This window comes from Diachasma alloeum, unplaced genomic scaffold (assembly GCF_001412515.2).
Source record: "Diachasma alloeum isolate Michigan unplaced genomic scaffold, Dall2.0 Dall_scaffold_00203, whole genome shotgun sequence".
NCBI lineage: Eukaryota > Metazoa > Arthropoda > Insecta > Hymenoptera > Braconidae > Diachasma > Diachasma alloeum.
Window position 1 is genome coordinate 908,690 of NW_021680368.1, and position 24,840 is coordinate 933,529.

At 37.6% G+C, this 24,840-nt stretch overlaps 1 protein-coding gene across 2 annotated transcripts in view; it reads left to right on the forward strand.

The window, feature by feature from the left end:
* LOC107036046 (hemicentin-1) overlaps positions 1–24,840 on the forward strand; it is a 276,704-nt gene that overhangs the window by 241,313 nt on the left and 10,551 nt on the right. Inside the window, exons 9-12 of one of the 2 annotated variants that reach the window (XM_015253766.1) lie at positions 7,373–7,503; positions 20,961–21,120; positions 23,112–23,462; positions 23,967–24,251. In XM_015253766.1, coding sequence (XP_015109252.1) covers positions 7,373–7,503; positions 20,961–21,120; positions 23,112–23,462; positions 23,967–24,251 — 927 coding nt within the window. The remainder of the gene's footprint in view (positions 1–7,372; positions 7,504–20,960; positions 21,121–23,111; positions 23,463–23,966; positions 24,252–24,840) is intronic. The other variant, XM_015253767.1, reaches the window with a different exon arrangement.

Here is a 24,840-nt window from a genome sequence, read left to right on the forward strand (position 1 = left end):
TTCGGTTTTTACTTGGAACAAGGGTCAGATTTGTTAACACTTTCATTTTTCATTTGGATACTGCATGCAAGCGGAGGGACAAGAGTGGCTAGAATAGATTCTGTAACCTTCTCCCTTTGTTGGGTAAAAATGTCAAGCCTCCACATACATGCATCTCCCCTCCACCCTCTCGTGAAATGTCGATTTTCGAGATTAAAAAAAAAACAATAATTGCATTTTTTATTTCAATAACGCATGAGTAAACAGGGATATGAACGCAGATTTAATATAGGCCCATAGAATTACGGGGACCGGCAAGGATTTGGAAAGTCTGAATACAAGTCCTGCTTACACCTAACAAGTGCTGAAATGGGACATAACCAGAGGTAGAAAGGTCTCGGAAGCACTTGGGAAGAGGCTTCCCAAGACCTATCCAGTTCTGAACGGAAAGACCTAAGTAGAACTTGTCAGGTCCAATTATTCGACTCGGGATTGAACAAAACGGATAATAACACTCCGAAATTCCGAACACAAATACCGATTTTACTTATATTCTTACGTTAGTTCAATTTGACAAAAGTTCATTTAACCAAAAGTTCACTTGCCCAAGTTGAATTTAACTAGCTTTTATTAACGATGTTTTTTAGACGTGCTCCGGCAGGCTTAGTCACAGATTTACAGGTGAACCACGACGCCTCCTTGGGTCTGATCTTACTGGTGAGGTAAAGTAAATCTAGAGGTCTGGTGGGAATCTGATACCAGTGGTCGTTCCAGTGAATAAAACGACCTCGCGGTCAATGTTCGGTATTAGGTAGGGTCAGAGGGCTGTATAGTCGACCGAGGATTGTCGTGAGGCTTCGAAAATTAAGTGATTTTATATGTATTTGAAAGGACAAATTGAAAATCCCATGCTTTCATTTAAACACATCGAGATAACTACGTAGCAGTGTTTGTACCCCCCCGGGGACAGCTCTCGTGAATATACAAATGTTTGGAACCTAACTGGCTCCTGTCAGAGTCACGTAAAAACGATAAATTTATGGGCGCATATAGGTGTAAGTGAGAAACGCACGTAGACAAGAACGTGGGGAGGGCGTTCTATTGTCTGGCATTGTTACCCAACGGGTGACTCTCGCACCCGGAGGGCGTACAACGTACCTGCGAGTCCACTAACTAACCATTAGTCGATGCTGAGAGTTTATCCATTCATGCATTCACTACTGGAACATGTACCAGAACGGATGATTTTGCGAAAAAATTGAGTATTCCATTTTATAATGTCAAAATCTAGAAAATCCAGATGTAAAAAATTTAATTAACTGTTAATATGTTTATTCAGTAACATGGACACCCTCAGGGTGTTTACATTGTGTTTCCTACCCCTTACAACTATGAAAGATAAAAGATAATTAATAAATAGAAAAAAAAACTGAAAATATAAATGGAATAACAAGATCAGGTTAGACAATCCACACATTCTCAACAAATTTCCGTTATCAAATTGAATAGTCAGACGTTATGCAATGTATCACAAAATGCAGATAACAGGGATCGGATGGAAAAAAACGCAATTGTCAAAAGTAATCCAATCTATCAACTGAAAAGCATTCCTTATAGCATTTATAACAACACGATGTCTACGTGGAGTTAGACGCGAATATTTTCTGTGTTGGTCATTCCACTCGGCGGCACATTCAATTTTCGGAGTATAAGGACTACAGACTTCTGTAATTCGGACAGTTTGCAATTCTGATGAATTCTGCGGAATGATCCCTTGATCCCTCGAAGTGGACACACTTGACCTCAAGCCCCAATTTCATGCGAGGATCACCATTCACAGTCGTGAGTAATTAAATAATGATGAAACGCAAAAACTGTATATTTTTTCACGTCAATCCGATCAACAATTTACCAAAAAAATTCAAACAACGTGAATTTTGGCGAAAAGGGTGTAATGCATCCTTAATCCATTGCGACACGTCTCCTAGCCATTTGCATCAGCCCCCACTCCAACCATCACTCCCCTGTTCCTCTCCTGTTCCTCTTTACCTGGCGTGATGTATCCACAATCGATAGTCGCTCCTTCATGGCTGAATTTCACATGGCATTATCAAATCCACACGTGGCTCATCCCATAACCCAGCATTAACCTCTACGCCACGTTCACCCAGAGCACAAGTGAACCAGTCTGCCCTTCTCACTCCCTCCCAGCACCAACCAGTAGGCGACCCTAACCTTTCATCTCCAGCGTCCCCAGAAACAGTCTAAAAGCCCCCAGAATGTGGAAACTTCCCCTCAATTAATTATTCCTCCCGTAGATTATATTGAAAGGTACTCCCAAAACCACTTTTACTCATTTATTACCCCCAAAAGAACCCATCACTTTTACCCAAAAACTGACGAGCTTCCAACGGATCAACCACCTCCCACGACCGCCACCACCGATCCCTTCTCTATTAGGGGAAGTACGAAGTGGTGCCTGTACCGCTCACCTACGGAATAATGATAATTGTCACATCCCAAACCCCGATTTCGGATAAAGAATTATAGTCACATGGTATTCTTTGTGCGGAGAGAAATATTCAGTAAAAATTGCGGAACAATTCACGTAATCCGCAATGGGGAATCGTTTTCCGGCAATTTTTATAGGAATGGAAGAGAAGAAATCTGAAACGTTCAGTTAATTCTCAGGTTCAACACCGAACAAAGTACGAAATTGTCACGTAATTTTTCCCGAAGAAGTAAAATCTTGCAGAAACTTCCCGACTTATTATGCCTCCAAAATTGAAAATTCTTGAACGTTCAACAATTTTTATGAAACTGGTGAATTATTTCTACGTTCCGTTCCGTAAAATTTCTCAATCGTTAGGGAAAAATTACAGAACTGTTTTTCAAAAACTCGCAGTTTAATTCACAGAAAAAAGATTCTCTTCTTATTGACTATTGAAAGAGGGTGCTTTTTAGTTGAGAAATATAAAAAAAATGAAAAATCAAGGAAAGTGGGCTCGAATGTCGGATACTCCCATACTGTCGGGTACTGGTACTTCCACGATACACAGAGAAAAAATAGTTTTGCGGTTCAGGAACATATCACTGAATTTCAGGAATTTATCCCCAATCATTCGAGATTCACGATTGTGAAATTCAGAGATTGCTTAGTGACAAAATTAGTGAATATCAGAATTGTGCACCCTCTGAATTCCACAATCGCGAAGCCTTAATAATTGGGGATAAATTCGTGAAAGTTATAGTGAGATATCCCTGAAGATCAAGACTCTTTTTTCCGCGTACACTCCAAGTTATGTAAAATGAAAATTTAAACAAAACCTTAACAGCAAATTCTACAACATTTTAACACACGAATAAGGGAATATTCTATTGAGTACATTTCACCGCAGAAAATTCAATTTAGTTAATCTCCTCCTATCCCTCAAAATATCGCACTGCATCGCCGATATCAATCGGGTCATCAGACAATGAGACACATCCCGTTGGGTCTCAAGCAAGCCAGCCAGATACCCCGGGTATACCCATATACAGACCCATGATCCACAGAACGTAGATAGAGAATTTCCAACGGTTATCATGCCGATCTATTCCTCACGGTCCACGCTGCAAAATTCATATCGTGTGGTACCAACCCAAGTGCCTGAGCTCTTGGATATACGTCGGTATGGCCATTCCCGAGGTCTCATTCGTGATCCACTGAGAGAGGAGTTCACAAACCAACTCCTTTGGATAAACTCCATCCATTCAGCCATCCACTCCACTTTATGCTTGTCCAGCCCATCCCCTCGGTACTCCATCGAGACTTTGATGAATCGAATTCTCAAAGGGATCTTGTCCACTGTGTCTATAGTAGTCTCGTGAGAATTCCAAGAGATGTGTCCAATTTTTATCTACATCGAAGTAGAATCAAGAACTGGAGAAGTTAACCATGCAAGACAAGGAGTTCAATTTATTCTTGGCTAAGTAGAAAAATCAGCAAGAGGCAAGAGTTGGACTAGGGTTTCGCCAGTTCTAACAAGTATTAGCTCTGATTTGAGTTAGATGATATCACAGAATTGAAAATGTAACTGTTTGGGCGCAACGAAATAGATATTCGATGTAATTTAATTTTATGAAAACATTTATCAGCAATTCGAGAATATCATTCATAATATTTTTTATCATTTTAAATGATGAATTGTCATGGATTCTGTGAGCCTGTAACGGGAAATTTCAGTATAATATATGAATTGAGAGATTTGAGTATTGTCCGAGTTCAATCTGCATAGAAATAGTTATATCCGACAAATAGGAATGCGACAGAAATGAATTAGACGATAAATATATATAAAATGTATTGTAATGCCTCAAAAAGTGGAGCATAATTTGCCATCTTGTTCTGAAATATGGACAAATGTAAGTGGTACATGTTTTAGAATCAAAACCTAAAATTAAGAAATATGAATAAAAATCGGAATAGACGTGCATTGAAAGACCCGTATTTTCGCAATAAAAAATAAGCCAGTGGAACGTCATCAGCAGTTTCCATTGGGCTCGTTCGCATGGAGTTATCATCACGGCATGCCGACATGGGGTGACGCCCAAGACGTCATGGCCTCTCGACAAAAGAAATGCTCGAGAAACTATTGTCTCTGGCCCAGTACTGGCGATTAAAAACGACTTTAATTCAATTCTTGGTATATAAGAGGTGTCAGCGTGGCCCAATTAAAATGAGGGGGTTCGCACGACACTACTCCATCAAGTGGCGCCTCAGGTGCTAAAAATCGAAAGTCATGGGTCATCCGAGGTGAGAGAGCAAATCCGCTGTGAGTAGGTCATGCGTACCTGTGAGCGGAAAGAGTGTTTGCACGTGTGTGTGTGTGTGTGTGTGTGTGTGTGTGTGTGTGAATATTTGGTTAATAACCGAACATTATCTCTTCAGAATAACAGAAAATAAAAACCTGAAAATATCATAAGGTTCGCCGTTGAATTTCGCTCATCGAAGTGACTGCCAACTGAAAACTGGTCATTTTGTCTCACTGTTTGGCATAAGAATCATAAACAAACCAAGCGCAGGAACTAAGCCTTATACACTGATAGAAAGGATTAGTTATTATTAACGAATGGATTTGGTTAGAGACGAGAGTCCTTTCAGTCTCCCAAATGTTCATTCGCTAATAGTTAACAAATGCATATTTGAGGAGACTTGTTTGGCTCGATTTTCATCTTTCAAGTGAAGCATTCGTTAACTCCTAACGACTATTCATTTGGTCATATTCAACTCTACCATTCGTTAATAGTTGACGAATTCTCGTTTGGAATAAATGAATCAGTCTATCAGTGTACAATTCGACAGGATTTGAAGATCTCCGTCCTAAAATCCCTGCATCGAGGCTCTCTTCAATGAATTCCCTTTCCCCATTCACTGACTGGCATTCATATATTTTTTTTATCAATCCAATATACGCCCTGAATTATTTTAAAATGAAGCAATTTTCATTCCATCCTTCATCCTGAATAATTCACTCATCCCCTGACAATTCTGCAAGAAAATGGGAGAATAGTTGAAGCCAAGATCGAAAATGAACAGAGGTCGAGAAAAAAAAGAACAAAAATGTTGGAATATAAGAAGTTTTTGGAGAGAGAAAAATCTGGCAAGGGAAGGAATCCTGTCAATACGTGAGAGCCAGCGAATAGAATCTGTACGGAATTGTCGACGAAGGGGAAATGATAGCGTCGGGAAGGGTATCAGATTCGTAGTGACCTTTTTTTACGAATTCCCCCTTCTCAGAAAGAGGGATAAGAATGGTTGAATCGACTTAAGTTTGGCCACGAAGATCGTTTCTTGATAAATTGAATCGACACACTGTCCACGTAACTCTTTCCCCGAATTTATACCTTCTTTTCCTTTTTATTTCGAGAGCTATTCTTTAGTTTTGTTTGAGGATTATAACCTCTGCCAAACTGAATATATGCCAAGTTAATTTTTTTTTACTTTTATGTAATAATGAGAAAAGTGGAAGAGAGATGTTTGGCGAGAAATGAATAAAGTAAAATCAACAGAAAATGTTGTTTCTTCGTGGAATTATTTTTCTGCATGGAAATTCGTTTGGACCGTGTGAAGGAAAATGGGAGAATGGTGGAGGGATAGGTGGAGGAATTGAGGGCAAATACACGGGGGAAAACAAGGGATGTGTAGCAGGCTGACGGTTGAGTTCGTGTACACGATTCGCGGAAAGTACATGCATAATGAAAATAAGCCGGCTCGGTCTACCAAGTGAACCACACATACCGGTCCTGCATTCCTCTTCAGTTAGGTAGAGAGGGCTAACAAGACGTATGCAGAGCTAACGTTTCTAGCCTATTCTCCAACCCCTCTACTCACTACGCTACTTAACCCCTTTCGCCCTCCGGTCTCCATCTACCTTTTCGGCCGGGTGCCCTGTTGTTATGTCTATTCATCTTGCTATTTAGAACTACATGGACAATTGAAAAGTTTTATTATGCAGTTTGTCAGTGGTTATTGGGCTGATTTTCGGGAACAATTATTGGGACACTGTGTGGTTTAGTGGGTTACATTGTAGCTTCGGTATGTGAATTCAGAGTAAATTTTGGCAGTTTTAGTAATCGGGATATTTTATGGCACCTCTGAATTTTTTATTTATATCGAGTAGTTATTGCAATGGACTGTTAAGAAATTTGGCTGAATTTTCCGAGAAATGATCTTAAAATCGATCTAAGGGGAAAAAGTCAATGGAATTCCAAGTTTCTCTGAAAATTCAAGTAAATTCTCAATTTTTTAGCGGTAGGAAACCGAAAATTCCACAATTTACATGAATTTTCAAGTGAAAATGAATACTCACTGCCAAATTTCCTTGCATTTTCAGTGAGTTTCTGTAAAATTCTTGGAATCCCAGGAAATTTTAAGGAATTCCCCGAAAATTCAGAGGAACCTGGAATTCAAGAAGAGATTTTTCTCATTTTTCCTGATTTTTTATTAATTTTCCCGGAATAATGAAACTGAAATTGACAGTTTCCACGGATTTTGCAATAAAATTATGAATTTTCAATGACAAAATTCCTCGAAATTTCAGTGGAAATGTTACTTGTTAGAAATTTTTTGTTAAAAATTTTTATATTTGGGACTCATGCATTCAAACTTGCGTTTAGTACTACGGCACTGTACGCACTCGCTACTCATCCCTTTCCACATCGAACGGTCGGCCCCCATAGCTAGTGGGGATAAGATTGCGAGTATAAGAGGGTTAAAGTGAAACCATTGCTCCCCACCGATTTCAATTTTTGCTTCAATTGTTTCCCGCGTAACGTAATTTCCTGGCATGAACAGTGTTAAAATTTATGACTATTAAGCCATTGAAAGAAACTTTTATGATTATATGTCCAGATAAGCCAGTGGTGACACTCAGAATGGGCTCCTCATTGAATCCCGATGTTATCAAAGAGGGAGATGATGTTTATTTCGAGTGTAACGTCAGAGCAAATCCCAGTGCTTCAAAGCTCAGCTGGTATCACAAGGTAAATATTCCAATCATTTTTCCCTTCATTTCCACATTTATTTTCTGCTTCAATTGGATGTTATAACCCACCAGTACAGCTTTAACTTTTCTAATATCAGTGTCAATTAAGGTGAGAAACCGGGTGGGAAGAAATAAAGTGTACTGATTTTTTTTTCATCGTCTCAGAGAGGTAAAGAAAGCGACACGTGTGAAGGAAATGAAAGAGACGTTTCGACTACGAGTCGCGTAGTTGAAATTTTACACGAGTTGAGCACGAAAGGAGAGAAAGAAATTTCGTACACCTCGGGGGGAGTTCCTCTCGTGTGAGAACTGCAATTACGAAACTAATTTGCTGTTTGGAAACATTTATATATACATTTATTTTTATGACATTTGCAATTAGCTGAGAGATTACTTCATTATTTTATGTCCAGACAACGGAAAAATTGCGAATTCCAAGTTCACTTCATTCGGTTAGAAAGCGGTCTGTCTTTGGCATGTGCAATATTCTAGAATCTTATGGAAAAATTCAGAAAATGATCGAGTTTTCGAGAAAATTCGTGTATTTTTCAGAAAGTTATGGATTTTTTTAGAAAATTTTTTTAGAAAAAATGAGATGTACGGGAAGAAAATTCCCCGAATAGCGATGGAAGGATTGCTTGCAGAAATATAAGAATAAACTTTGATAATACACTGATAAAAACGATTAGTTATTATGAACGAATGGATTTGGTTGGAGACGAGGGTCTATTCGGTCTCACCAAATGTTCATTCATTAATAGTCAACAAATTCACATTTGGAGCCTTGTTTGACTCAATGTTCACTTTTCAAGTGAACCATTCGTTAACTATTAACGAATATTCATTTGGTCATATTCAACTCTACCATTCGTTAATAGTTATAGAATCTCGTTTCGAATAAATGAATCACTCTATCAGTGTAAAAATGAAAACAAAACAACTGAATAGGCCAATTGATGGACGGTTAACGGAAATTCGAGTTTCGTGGTAGGATGTAAAATTAAAGAATAACGTAAAAGGGGATACGATGACTTTCAAACCTTCAAGAATGTTTTAATTAGCAGGGGAAAATTTTTAAAGTGAAAATAACAAAACAAAGAATAATTAAATTATTCTTTATTAATTGATTAGCGCGTCACAAAAAAACAACTAAAAACTACTAGTACGTGTAAATACTTCAGTACTGCCCTACTACGTCACACTAGCAGGGCAAGAAAAGAGCCCTAAAATTGTCTGGAGCCGCGTCCTGAAACAGAATTTAGTGTGAAGTTGGCTCTAATCAAAATATTATTAAAAAAAATTATATTTTACTGAAAAGAATTATTATTATTTCAAATTTTCGAAATATTCTTCGATTTTCAACCCTAATGTCGTACTCATTCCCTGGAATGGAGTGGAACAGAGTAATGATTTCGGCAACGTTGTCTCATATATAATGTCCAAAATCGATTCTCACATAAACTCTTAATATTTCTACAATTCAAAATTTCATCGGATAAGGAGTACAGCAAAGAGCGCGTTCTTGCGAACTGATTGGAAACAATTTTCAACATAAAAGTCGAAATCTTTTAAGACCAACACATCACGATTCCTCGTAACTTTCAATGCCCGTGCGAACAATGACCCGAACACGTCAACGAACGCCTTTTGTTATCGCGCCTCTCGAATCAAAAAAAAAATCGGAGACCGAAACACCAGTTGCCAGTTAATCTTCGAAATGCTAACATCTCTTAGGCGGAAAGGATTAGCAAAATTGGTCTTTCGTGCCGGGCTCCTATCTAATGAAACAGCACTTGGCATTTTGACAAACTGGTGACTTTTAGTGGGAATCTAGAAGTGATCGTCCGGACAAGTTTCAATTGGGTTTGGGTAGTTGTATACCTTAAACGAAAATCAACTTCCTTTTTCGAGCCAATGAAAAAAAGAGAACATAAGTGTTTAGTTAATGTACTAGTTACGCAAACCGATAGACCATAATACACTGTTAAAAAAAAAATGAAATTTCACGTTTCATTGAAAATTCTGTTAAATTCCAGAATTTTAAGCAGCACGAGGACGAGAATTCTTTAATTTATTTGAATTTCTAATTTAATATGAATATTCAGTGCCAAATTACATTGAACTTTCAGTGAAATCTGAAATTTCTGTAGTACAATAGAATAGAATAGAATACTTTATTTCCTTGATGCTACTGTTATAGTTTTACATCTAGACAAACCAAACAAAAACATCTCCAATAACACTCCAATAAATTGCGTTTATATTAATAATGTATAAAAACTAATGATAATATCACAGTATCACAATTTAAGCGATTTATTTTTTGGAAAAAAAATGAAGACAATAGAAATGTAACTCCGCTTCTTCTCTATTGTGAATTCTGGCTAAAGACATGGAGATATTGACCATAGATTAATCTCAACGCTGTCCTTCGACGCTTGACATCTCCGGATATAACACTCATCACCGAAAAAAATGGAGGCACTGGGTGAAAAAATAATTCATTACATGGGCTCTGATTTTCCGGGTATACGGAGAAAAAATGTACGAAAAATGATGTTGCTCGCGTCGAAAACTGGGTTTTGGTTTCAGCAACTGGTTCCCAGATAATTTTAGTGGGGCGCGTTTCTTGTCTCTGCTAATGAGTCATACCTACTCCACTGATACCCCGTATCCCACTCGCACCCACACTACGGCAACATCATCAAAAAATCTCACTACACGCAGAGAAATATTCAATAAAATTTACGATTCTTTTCCGTAATTCCGGAGCGAAATGTGGTTGTAGGAAATTTTATGGAACTGTCACGAAATTTTCCCGGAGCATTCCGTAATTTTTATCTGAATCTCCTGTGAAAGATTACGATACCGTCACTTAAATTTGCCGAGTCGATTTCGTAATCGGTGAGTGAATTGTGAGTTGCGTAATTTTTACTGAACATTTCTCTCCGTGCACTGTTAAATTTTTTTTGAAATTTGAGTAACAAATGCAGATGAATTCCCCATATTCTAAACTCGAATTCAATTTCAAACTAAATTGCTCATGGAATTCCTGATTCATCTTGGGAATTCAATAAAATTAAGTTTTCCCTGATGAATGATCATTGAAGTTTCAAGGACAATTTGGATTTTCAAACCTATCGTGAAAATTACGCAATACATCCAATTGAATTTTCAACAGATTGAAAATTCAGAAGAAAAGTTGCCTGAATTTTCACGATCTTCAGTAGTTTTCGTTGTCGTATGAAATTGAGAAATGAAAGTTCATTGAATATTCAAGCAAATTAACTGATTTACGAATAACAAGATCAATGGAAATTCCACGTAAATTATTTGTTGTTAAAAATTTAAAGATTCTTTGCTTGAAATTTAAAGAGTAATCTTTTCACCAGCAAAAATGTATCCACTCAAAACGCAGTTCATGAATTTCATGCAATCATCCACTCATTCGTAATGGAATCCCAAAAAAGCTTTCCAATCAAAATCCAAAGAATGCATATTCCACCTAATTTAATAGGTCCATCGTTTTTCCAAACTCGTCCAGTCCCCTCGAAAAAAAAAATTCATTCTCACTCAACTGCAAGTCCAGTTGCCCATTGGCCTGATGGACTATGGCACGCGCTCACAAACGGAACGTTGACTATGTCGAAATTATTGCAAATTTACGAGCCTCGCGTTGTCACTTCCCGTCCATTCAATGTCCCAGTGGTGCGTTACGTTCCATCCAAAAACCCAAAACCAATAAATTCGTCGAGCCTCACTTCTGGCCCAACCAGTATCCTGACCTCAGCGAATGAGCGAGGTGAATCCTGGTTTACCAATCCGTAAAAACGTTCACTGCCTCTCCACTCGTATCTAAATTGTAGAATTTTTTTCAGTTTTATTTTTTTCCATTTGGCAATTTTTTATTTTTCACTACTTTTTCATGGCTTAGTGAACCTGTATGTGGTCAAATGCAGGGGTGCTGTACACGTACAAAGAGCTTATATTGAACGTGGGAAAAAATACATTTATGCCGAGGTGACAACTAAATTGTTAGTGCGTGTGCACAATCCTGCATTGCGATATGGTTGTTCATGGAATTCAGTGGCTGCTGGATTTTATCAATTTATGGGCGAATTTTTTTTATCAGAATCATGCACGGAGAGAAGAGCCATGGGAAAGAGTCTCATGTCAAATTTACGACTTGTATGTATTTCTAAAATTTAGGAAGCATTACTATGCTATGGTAATCATTCCTATGGGGTATGGTATTACATACTATGGGCGATAGTAAGTCTCTCGATGGGAATGAAGCCTATGAACATAGGAGAAATTACTATATTGAATAGTACCCTCTACCATGTTACAGGGTAGAGTGTACTATTAATTATGGTAAAGAGACCTATAGTCGTTTGGTAAAGTTTACCATAGTTTATAGGAGAGATTACCATGCACTATGGTAACATGACCTATATTATATGGTAAAACGTGAAAAAGTCATAAAATGTCACGAATATAAAAGATAATGATCACTAAACTATATCATGATAATGATGAGTATAATGAGATAGAAATTTCAAGTGGGATATATATTTATATTTAACGTATTTGGTTTCGACGCTGTTTCAATAATTACAGAGTATTTTCTTATAATGTGGGATTCTTTCCTATCAATTATCATCAATATACGTAGATTAATCATATCGAATATCGTAAGGATCATATTTAACAATAACATATTTACATCAGTATTTTAATATTAGAATATAAATATCTACAGAATAGTGGGATTTTTTGCCCCAAATTTTACCTAATCATTGGAAGAATTTTTGGCATTACGGTGCTATAAAAATTATTAAAAAATTCAAATGTGAGTAATTAAACTCAACAACTTTGCGTGAGAATTTAGACCCAACGTTTCGGAACGTATTGCTTTCCATTCCCGGAGGTAGCTATATACGATAGGATACAAAATTTCATTTGTCGAAATGTCAATGTCGACCACCTCTTATCATTTATATCAATTTCATAGGATTGGAAATGTCTTTCAAAGGAGTATTCTTGTAATTGTTGAGTAACAAGAATAACTTGATTATTTGGCTCCAGGATTACGATATTGATCAAATGTAATTGAGGACCAGCCTCGGTCGGCATCATCAATATTACGTTTTCCCCGATATCATGTCCCAAATAATTTAGAGAGCTTATTATTGTAATATCTCCAGAGCGATTGGACGGGAGAACTGGCAGAAAATGACGATAATTTGGATCTAATTCTAATCTCTTGTTAAGAGCTGGACCAGGGAGAAAAGGTGGTGGTAAAGACTTGTTGATGAGTAACCGGTAATTCAATTTTAATTGTGCCTTGATGGCTATTTTTAGTATTTTCTACGATATCGAGAAAAGGAGAGATTACCATATATAAATAGTACTGATTACCATCCACATGGTAATCTCTCCTATAATAATGATTGTCGTTGCTATATTGTATAGTAATGCCTATCATGTTCGAATGGTATTGATTACTATACAACATAGTACGCTTTACTGTTGAACATAGTAAAAATTACTATTGAGATTGACTTAGAAACCCTTTTACCATAATTTATGGTAACCTCTACCATATAAAAGTAACTCCTACCATTCACTTTTCTCCGTGTAGAGATTTATAGGGAGCGAGGGAAAATTAACACAGCTCGAATTTCAATGTGGTTTAATTCTTTCATTATAATTAGTGCACGCTGTTGCTCTTCACTCAAATATAAAATAAAAATATATTTTATCTGCTGCGTAGATTCTGTTACGAAAAATAACTGGCATAAAGGGAACAGAATGGAATTCGGACGAGAGATTTGACTGAGAATTATGGTTGAAACTTTGATGAATGAAAATCAAAAATACGCGGGGTAACAACGGTGAGAGTGTTTCCATTTATTAAACTATCTAAACATTTCCTGTATCCGTTAAATATTTCAATGGTTTCCGTTCATTCGGGCATAAAGCAACTAAATATTTTTCATATAGATTTATCAGAGAAAACCCTCGCGAATTCCCTCGAAACAAAATCGATGGGAACTAATTCAATAGCGAAGCGGTAAAATGGTTTAAGTCGACTTAACTCTAATCTGAGTTTTCAAGAGGAATATCTCTGAATCTAAGGGAGGTAATGAAATTTTTGTAATAGCCTCGTTACATGGAGAGAAACGTTTAGTAAAAATTACGGAACTCACAATTCGCTCACCGATTACGGAATCGATTCAGAAAATTTAAGTGACGGTATCGTAATTTTTCACAGGAGATTCAAATAAAAATTATGGAATGCTCTGGAAAAATTCCGTGACAGTTCCGTAAAATTTCCTACAACCACATTTCGCTCCGGATTTACGGAAAAGATACGTAATTTTTATTGAATATTTCTCTCCGTGTAGAGATTGAGGTTAATATTAGGGCGGGTGATGGGCAAATGTTATGGAAAGGGTGAAATTAAAGACACGCGGATTATAAAAATTACTGGTGTTGTACTTTATTAGTGGCGCAAGCCACGCGTCTGGAGTTTAGGGATACACGAATCGGTGAATGTCTCAATGTTAAATTCGATAATAGTCTTAACACTGCACTTGATAATCTCTCGATGACAAACTTGATAATGGACTCAAATCATTGATTGTTGCCTCAAATAATTGATAAATTAACGAAATAGAGAGACGCTACATAGAGCGCTAGACTCAATATAAAACTGTGATGTACACGGAGAAAAAAATACCAGAAAAATTACTGTGCTGGCACGGTAAAATGGGGGCATTTGGACGGACTCGGAAAATTACCGTGCCAGCACCGGAAAAATTGCTGTGGAGTACACAGAGAGAAATTTTCTAGAAAAATTCTAGTACGAGTGCTGGAAAAAATTACAATCCATCGGTTGTGAAAAATTCTAGTGCTGTTAAGGTGAAATTTCTTGGTATCTCTGATAAAATTTCTGGGGATTTTTGTGAAATTTTCACAGAAATACGGGGAAAAATTCACGTTTTCCCCAATAAAATTTCTAGTGCCGGCACTGGAATTTTTTCCTGGCCGTCACTTTGCGCCTCTTTTCTCGTGCTAGCATTAGAATTTTTTTACAAAATTTCTCTCCGTGTACAAAAATTTTTCGCCGTAATTCCGAGAAAAATTTATGTAGCGCGCAGCAAAAATTCCGGTCCTGACACGGTAATTTTTCCGGGTCCGTCCAAATGAACCCATTTTACCGTACAAGTACCTCAATTTTTCTGGTATTTTCTTTTCGTGTACTCGGTTGAGCGGTTACGTTGATACTGTACTCAATAGGTAACTCTCTGACTAAGAAATGTATACTCTTTGATGAATAGATTGATACTGAATTCATATTTGGCGATATTTGCTCCGTGATTTGACCATGAATCCAAAAGATCCCGAAGTCATTCGAGGTTTTCCGTTTAGACTGGTAACTTTTAATAATGATGAATTATTTGCTGCATTTTAAACAAGTTTTTTTTGTAGAGTCCTGTCAAAATTTCTGCTATTTCCCTTAGATTCTGAGATATTTCTTGAAGACTGGCGAATATTCAAAATCGACTTACACCATTTTACCACTTCGCTACTGAATTGACAATTTGGTCTGAAAAGGAGAGGTTTAAGAAAATTTATAAAGAGAATCCGTTCGCCTCTGAATGTTTTAGTTTGTTCATTGGTCATTGGAATTTTTCATTGGTTGTAAAGGTATACGGAATGAATGAATCACGAAGCGTCTAACGATCAGATAAAAACTTTAATAGTCACGTGAAGGCATGTGCGCAATTAACATTTGAGATTGACCGTAAAGCCCAAATCACTGTCAAAAATTCTTGGTCGGAACTTTCTGTATAATTCTTCGCACATTTTATCATTTCACCACAGGGCAATTATAAGGAAATTCATCAGTAGAAACTCACTATTGTATCAAAAAAATGATGGAAACTGTAAGTTTGAGTTCAATTGAAGTCTTTTCATTTTGAAGTCACTAGATTTTTGGGTACTTTCGCCAAATTCAGGTATGATACATCATTTTTGACTGCTCCGATGAATATGATCATTGAGTTTGGTACACTGAGAGAAAAATTGACATAATATCATAGAATCTCTTGAGCGACAAACATCGCATACATATTTGATCAATTTATGGTAGGTTTCAGACAAGAAATCGGTGCTCTTCGGACTAAGGAGGAAGTTGCTGATTGAAAAGATGATGTTTTTTTTCGAAATGAGATAATATTCCTTCAAAGACAAGAATAGTTTGGCAGAAGAAAAAGAAGATAATGCTTCTCTTCGGACTCAACGCGATTGAGCGTAAGCGACGGTTATATTTTTTAATATCCGAAGGTTTTCCTCTAGATAAACTCTCTATTCATTCAATATTAAAGTCTCTGATTCATGATTCACTAAATCGAAGCTTTCAATGTTTTTAGTCATTTTCTCATCTTCTGACACGAAAAAACCTATTTCTTGTGGCAATAAATTCTCACTTTATCGTGAAATGTTCACGTTCAAGTCATGAACACTTCACCAAAATCTGACATTGTCCGACACATTATCCCGAATTTTTATCCCAAGGAATTTATCCTCAAGATATGAGATATTTGGCGCAAGAATTTCGTTTTGTGATATTATGACGATATTTCTCAGTGTATTTATCAGAATTTATCATGATTTTTTCGAGTAGGTGTTAAAAATACACTAAGAAAAAAAGGCCCATCAGCTCAAAACATACTAAACAATGCGCTGCGACGTTTCTCTCATATAGGGACAAATCTAGGGTTAAAACAAAAACCTTGCGATTCGTAAATTGACATCCTTGTCTCCTCACAGTAGTGACTTCACAACTTGAGCAACTCCCTTCCCGCTCCCTCACGTATCGTCGCAAATTACAGAATCTCGTCAATCGCGCGATAACAATATTTGAAAGGATAGCAGATTGCATCCCTCCTTCATAACGTGTTTACATATCACCGAATATGGCTCAGAAGTATAATCGATTTGACTTCCTGTCTTCATCACATCAATGATGATGATAATAATAATAATAATAATAATAATAATAATAATAATAATAATAATATAAAGCCGTCTTTTGTATCTGCGCTTGAAGTGATCCCAGCCTGAAGGCGGAATGCCTCCATATTGGCTGGCCAGATGCAGAAGGCTGTCATCCTTGGGTCCCTTCGGCTACTTAGGCAGCATGACTCCGGACTGCAGTAGAGCTCACCCTCTGGTTAGAGAGAGCACTTCTGCAGAGCGATTAGGAAAAGTTTGTATCGCTTAGTTTACTGAGCAGTCTTCGAGGTGAAGTTGGAACCCTCAAGGATCGCTCAGTGATCTCATCAACGAGTAAAAAACAAAATAATAATAACAATGAAATTTCAAATGTTCATCAAATCTCGAGAAGTAATAATTTAGTAACAATAACGACAATCCAAAACTCCTCGGAGCAAATGCACTTCTGCTCTATTTATTCAACGAAAGAAAAAAAAATCATTACCGAACTGAACATTACGAGTTGCGACCCGATTTTCCCATACATATAGGCAAATGCACATTTCCATCTCACCGGCGTCGTTGATTTATGGAAAACGCATGTGGAATACTGTTTACATACATTGTCATGCTGTCGAAATATTCGCTGGTAAATATTAGTCCTCCGCGTATTTCCCCGAGCGTTCCACGATTTTGAATACCCCGTACTTTTATTTATTTACATCATATTTCCCTCCGCAATTTTTTTTTCTCCCCCAAGACAACGGAGTGACTCTCGTCAGTAGAACAGGGTAAGAAGGAAAAGCCGAGGGTAAAATAAACTTTTTTACAATTCTCTTCCCTCAAACGAGCCAAAAGCCGTAGAGAGACATTTGCTTTTCCTCGTTCCAAATTGGTTCAAGCACAAACCCAGATGGTATGAAGTACATGCTCCTCTTATACCTTGCATAAGAGCTAAATCACGCGCGTACATAATATCTCCGGAGAAATGTATTGCATACGTAATGGTTTAGCTGCAAGCAAAAAGCTTTGGTGAGGATTTTCGTCCATGTATTACATAAAAATTTATTACATACGTGTCAGTTGGGATATGTAAACTACGAAGGAAATGCAAATGAGCGCAATGAGATACTGTATCTCTACGTGACTCATGCAAAATTGACAAGTTATTTGTGCTCCTAATGGATCCCTCTCTGAGAAAAGTGAAATTACATTTGAGGAAAAGTGAGGTGCAATGAAGAATTTCGAGGAGAAAGAAATTCCTACGATGGGTGTATGTAGAAAATAGCATTCATGCTTCTGCATAAAAGCATTGTTTATAGTTGGATGTTCGATTAGAGAAAAATTAAGTTTATAATGACTAAAAATCTGGAAAGGTGCAAGGAAAACTACCTAGAAAAATTCATGTGCTAGCATCGAAAAAATTCATGGGGGCACCATAGTTTTTCTGGTGTAGGGCAATAGTTTTTATGGCTCTGCAAATTTCGCCAATGCGTTTATACTATATATTTTCCAGCATATTATATTCCAGTTCTTGACTGCACATTTTTTGCACTATTTCAATGTCCTTTTCCACTATCCTCGGTTGACCCTTCGCTTCACTCTCAGCCTTTTCCCTTCGCCTGCTTTTGAAGATCTCGGCGCTATCTCCACTTTCCTGGGGTTCAACCTTGTCCAAAAAAGACCGCCGTTGAATCTCTATATTCCATCGTTCACTTTTATATTATTTTGCGGTTTTTCTTCATTTCCTCACCTTTTTCCTCGGTTTCGTCCAGTCTTTGACTACACGTCACCTGAAATTTCACCGTCCGCTTTTACCTTGCGCTCCTCAGCGTCCCCATACGATGTAACCTCACTCTCGTGGTTCTCGATTTACTTTCGCCTTTCATTCTTTCTTATTGTTTCTCCCGAATTTTCTATTTATTCACCTCTGTTGCACTTTTGTCCCTGGATCGCTCGCGCTCGGTCGCCAGCCTTCATCCGTCGTACGGTTAGCGCAGCGCTGCTGGGGTAAACCGAGCATGCTGTTGCCATGTTGGCGCTTACCGCTATGCGCGCATTGCAAGTGTAGCAGTGAATGTAGCAACACTGCCGCTCGAGCGTTCCAGGGACTCACTCGCACCTCGCGGTGTCTTTTTTTTTTCAACTAAATAAATTTCCCGAGAAAAAGACGGACAATGCCAACGCTCAATGAAAGGTGTAGGATTATTTTACGTTCTATAAATTCTTTCGTCTTCCCGAGAATATTATTCACCCAAAATAATTCAGTAGCGAAGTGGTAAAACGGTTTAAGTCGACTTATCTCCCAGTTGAGTTTTTGAGGAATATTTCCGAATCTAAGGGAGAGAGCGAAATTTTCGTAATTTCATTTGTTATAGCTCTCAATCGGCTCTACAAAAAAGGTTGTAATAAAAATTTTCCTATCTCCCTCAAATTCCGAGATATTCATTGAAAACTGGTCAATAGTCAAAACTGACTTATACCATTTTACCACTTCGCTACTGAATTAACTAAATTCGCATCGATATAGAATTCCGTTGCACCATCAAAAGTGAAATAAATAAAACAAAAATACCAATTGAATCACCATAATTAACATAGATAGATAAAAATCGTCACCATTCGTTGCACTTCCATACAAAATTTCCCTTGGCCAATAGATAAAGATTCAGACGTCTTACCTTCTTTCACACTTTCATTCAGTACATTTTTACCCGTGAAATACACGGAGAAAAAAATTCCAGAATTTTTCAGGCGAAATTCAGGCAAAAATTACCGTGCCGTCTGGTAAAGTGGGTTCAATTGTCTAGCACCAGAAAAATTCCGGTGCTGCATAGTAAAAATTCCGGTAACGCACAATAAAAGCTTGATCCCTGACTGTTTTCTATTACATGATAAATTTCATTCAATAGTTAAAAATGAGTAAACATTGTCATTCAGCATATCATCCTATTAATTTTATTTTAACCTCTCCTCCATATCCTCTCTCCCATATTAAAAGCGGAATGCGCGGCAAACGTATGTGGAACGTTTGACAGGCCAATGTATATCTACAGCGTTATACACCTCATGAAGCGAAAATAAAGGGCACTTATTTTATTTCTTAACCGTTTTATCACAACACTAATTAATATTTCACTGAATTGATATTATGAAAAACATTAACCTGGGGTTTCAGTAAGGAGATATGTGAGAGAGGAGGCTAGAGGAGGCGACGGAATAAATCATCTGGTCACGTTGAGTCGATGTTCGTGGTTGCGGAGGGGGGACGAAGAGTACCGAAATCTTACGAATGCGCGATCGGGTCCTAGGATTCTGGTAGAGCACCGGAAAAATTTGCCAGTCAGTGTCATAATTTTTCTCGTATTTCTCGTAAAAATTCACTGTCGCTTCGATTTTACCGTGCTGCACAAGAATTTTTCCCCACATTTATCCGAAAAATGACTCGTGCAACAGTACTTTTTCCTACTCTTTGCGGTACATTTGGCCTGGAAAGACCATCTGAACCAACTTTACTGTGCGGGCACGGTAATTTTTCTCGTACATTTCTCTCCGTGTATGGGTGAAACACAGAGGCAAATTCACGAATAGTCGACTTCGTTATCATTACACATCCGGAAGGACTAGTTCCAAAATTAGTAAAGCTATGCAATGAAATAAGAGTGAAGAAACAAGTTTTATCCTATAAATGGCGAAGCACAATAATTCGCAGACCTAAATACGGTCGACCGTTCGCTACCGAATCCTACGTGCACTCGTGGTCACCGACGTTCCTGGTCCTCCCGGAGACGTTGAGCGCCGCACGTGCGTGATGTCCGAATCTTTAGAGCCCGGGTGAATTGAATCGAGAAAGGATTGAACTACGAACTCTAATTTTTTCAGAATTCTTAGGCGTCGAGAAACACTCCAAATCCTATCGTAAAAAGGAGAAAGGAAATCGATCTCGAGATATCTCGAAAATCTCGAATAAGCGTAAGCGTAAGACTGAAACCGAAGCGCCACTACGGGAGGAGATGAGCAGGCGCGTGCGCAGCACGCGCGGCCGATCTCGTATACAAAAAACGAAAACAACTGGCGTCGCAGTCATTGAGTGAGTGATCGAGGGCCAAGAAAAAAATAATTAAAAGGAGAATTTCGCGGATTGATTTCTCACACTCATCAAGGCTAAACAAAAAATTATCGATGATGAATAATTACTTTTGTTACACTCAACAACTAAACTAGAGTATATGTTCGTAGGAATTTAAGAGACGATAAATTTTGGAATGTTCTTCATAAAATTTGGGGATATTGATCACTCAAAAAGTTTCATGTCCTCAGAGCTTTTCCCTTGTGTAATTCCAAGTTCGACGGTAATGACATAATGATCCTGTAAAGTTCAATTTTAATTGAAGGATTTTGACGAGGAGTTTACAGAGTTAACAAGTGTTTTGATGTCATGGGTTGCAGGGTACAAAGTTGCATCATAATGTAACAGGTGGGGTGGTACTTTCTGATCATTCATTGGTACTCCAGGGGATAACTCGTGATGCTGCTGGTGACTACACCTGCATGGCTAATAACGAGGAGGGAGATTCGAAGTCTAATATCGTGGTGTTGGAAGTTATGTGTGAGTATATTCGCCTACGATCAATATTATCGCAGATATAATAATCTTACGAAAAAAATTTCTAAACTGTAGTAAACGATAGTTGCTAACAAACATTGAAGAGCAATAGCAATAAAGTACTTATAAATTTTTTTATAAATTGAAGGTCATTTTTTGAAATAATAAACAAATAAAATGTTCTAAATCGTAGGGTTTATTTTTGTTTTTTACTTCCCAATGGAAGCCTTGTATTTGATCGATTTTTCGATTTTCTAATTTTGCAGAAATGAAAAAATTATGTTTTTAGGGTCATGTCCATATGTATGTATGTGACAACTTGGGTTTTTGGTGATTAGTTTTGAGAAAATTTTACATAAATATATTAAATTTGTAGATAAAAATTCGAAATTTTGACTCATTGTAGCTCTGATTAAGCTCAACTTTGGCGCACTGTTTCAGCCTGATCGTTCCAGTAGTCCCTGAGATATTACAACTTATTTAAATTTCATTTTTCCTCAATATCCCAAAACCTACTGCACTGATTAAAATTTTTCTTTTCTCAAAATACTCATCTCAACGGCCTCTACATAGATCAATCAAATCCTAAATCAATATACTCTTTGAGACAATGTTCGGAGATATTGCCATTTTTCCGTGTTTTCATGAAAAATCTTGTAGGCGCGGTAATAATATGAGAAAAAAAGGAGATAGCAAGTTAAAATTTGGTACGATTATAGCTCTTACACAGGTTAGCCTAAACAATCTTCATAAATACACGTGGTTTATATACGTGGAAATGAAGTTGAAGTTGAAGAATTCTTTGCGGTGGCCCTACGTTTGCACGAAGAGAAATATTCAGTAGTAATACCCCAACAGCTTCAAAATTATCTGGTATTTCCCGATAGCTTCGTTATACACAAACGAGGGTGTCAATCTTTGCAGGTTAAAAAAACCCGAGCGCTTGCGCGAATTTTGAATCTCGAGGGGTATTTGTTGGATTATTTTTCCCAATCAGATTTTGGCCAAGCAGAGTGCAGTGAACAATATCAGGAGGTGAATTGGAGAAGATTTGAACAAATTATGCGAATAGAATAACCCGATTTCCATAGACTGTCAAATATAAGATTCTATTTGAAATAAGCCGAAAAAATGAAGAGCCACTGCGAAACATTCAGGCAAAAAAAATGAAGAACTACTGCGAAATATTCAAAAACTAGGAGGAAATATCCGAAATAAAGCTATCGGGTAGCTTCAAATACTGCGCTCTGATTGGTCGAAATCCGATTGGGAAAAATAATCAATAAAAATGATGTATCTTTTCCGTAATTCCGGAGCGAAATGTGGTTGTAGGAAATTTTACGGGACTGTCAAGGAATTTTTCCTGAGCGTTTCGTAATTTTCATCTGAATCTCCCGTGAAATATTACGATACCGTCACTTAAATTTTCTGTCGATTTTCTTAAATTTTCGGTCGATTCCGTAATCGGTGAGTGAATTCCGTAATCGGTTAGTTCCGTAATTTTTACTGAACATTTCTCTCCGTGTGGTCTCCCAGGGAAGGCTTCATAAAGAGCTTCTTTATTAATCCAATCTTCTAAATCATTACAAAAACAGGTTGGCCACTTAGGCCAGCGGTTTTATGCCTGCCACAAGGATAGGAAATCGCTACGGATCTATTCGGAAGCTTACGATCAATGGAATTGGTGGAAATAAAAAAAGGAAAGACTAATAACGTGAAAAGTAACGGTCACATGCCTTCTGTCGGATAGGGTCGAACCCCTGCATGTGTTCAAAACTGAAATTTGTTGAAAACTAGAGAATACGTAGTTGATTTTAGAAAATAATTTAAAAGTTCAATCAATGACCTGAAGAAAATAAGAATAATAAAGAAGGAAAGACCGCAAAAATACGCTAGTATTGATCTTTGATGAACACTGCATGTTAAAGAAAGGAGTCTTTCTCAACTCCTAGTTTGAGAATAAAATCATCAATTGAATTTTGAATTCGTTTCAGTTGCGCCAATCTGCAGGCACGTGATAAATGAGGAGCCATCAGCCTTATCTAAAGCATCAATACCACCAGCATTGAACACTATTGAGCAACTCCATGGTGCTCTCAGGCACGAGACGATAGGACTGGTTTGTGAGGTGGAGGCTATACCGACTGCAGTTACCTTTCGTTGGACATTCAATAATAGTGGTGATCTTAGTGATATTCCATCCAACAAGTTCAGCAGTGATGGCACTACGAGTCGTCTCAATTACACACCATTAACTGATATGGATTATGGGACCATTGGGTGTTGGGCTAGCAATGTCGTTGGCCAATCTAGACAGCCATGTTTCTATCAGATCATTGCAGCAGGTTTGTGGAGTTTCAATTGTTTACGCGAGATGTAATCTGAATCGATTCCGGAGATCCGCTTAGATAATCTACCGCATGCGCTGGAAAGATATCGATTCTCATCGTATTTTCAATAGAAATTCTGTCCATTTTTGAAAGCAATTACTCATATTTAATTCATTACGAAGGAAATATACCCAATCCAGTGGTCATCAGCTCTCAGAAAACGTGCCAAGCTGATTGCTATTAAGATAGTATATTTAGGCCTTCGATAAATTGTTAGTAGAGAATCGTTAAAATACACATGAATGAGTGACATAAAACACACACAGTAACTTCAACTGATTGTTTTACCAACAAAACGATCCACTGGAATTGAAAGGACATAGAATTTACATAAAGCGAAGTAGAATCAAAATGGGAAATAAAAACAATTTTTTTGTAGAATTTTGATTGACGTGATCACGGCAATTTAGTCGGGTTGATTTGAATTGATTGAATCATTTCATAATTGAACTGTCGTAGATTTTATTTTTGAAACAGGGAGGCCCCATCCCCTCCAAAACTGCACAGCTTACAACAACACAGAGACAAGCGTACGCATATCATGCATCGAGGGCTTTGATGGAGGAATGCCACAAAAGTTCGTTGCTGTAATCAATGATCAACAGTTTGAATCAACGAGACCCTCCTGGGAATTGGCGATACGAAAACCAACGAGAGTTTTATTATACGCGGTCAATGGAAAGGGATCCAGTGATCCAGTTATCATGAATGATATCTTCCTCAAGGGTGTCGCCAAATTCACTGGTAGGGGATGCACAAGTGTGTCAATTGAAATTAAAATTTTATTATTCCTTTAGTTTTTTTTGTAGAAGATGAATGATAAAAGTTCCACGATTGAATTCATGTTGGTAATTTCAGTTGAATAATTGGTCTTGGAAAGTGGAGATAATTCATTTAACTAATTACTGGATTATCTCGGTAGCCGGTGACGATTAGGACCGTAGAGTTCATGGAATAAAAAGTCTAGTAACAACGTCACTAGGGAATTATGCATGAGTTGCTCAACAAGTCTGTTACGAGACTCCATTAAATTATGTCTCTTGATGGTTTTTGATATCATCGTATTTATTTTGATTATTGAACACTGGGGCGCTGCGCACATTGAAATTCGAATTAGTGCAACCATATGAACTAGAAAAGTTTTTTTACGCTGTATGACGAACAATATTTTTTGTCATAACGGTTGTAACGTCCGTGAGGCGTTGTCTTACGGCCGGAATGACAAAAAATATTTTATATGATACGGGCGTGTAACCGCATGGGTTTCAGTTGACTATAGTCAACTGGAAATTAGCGGGCTTCGTCCCCCACACCCCCCACTCGCCCCCCCCCC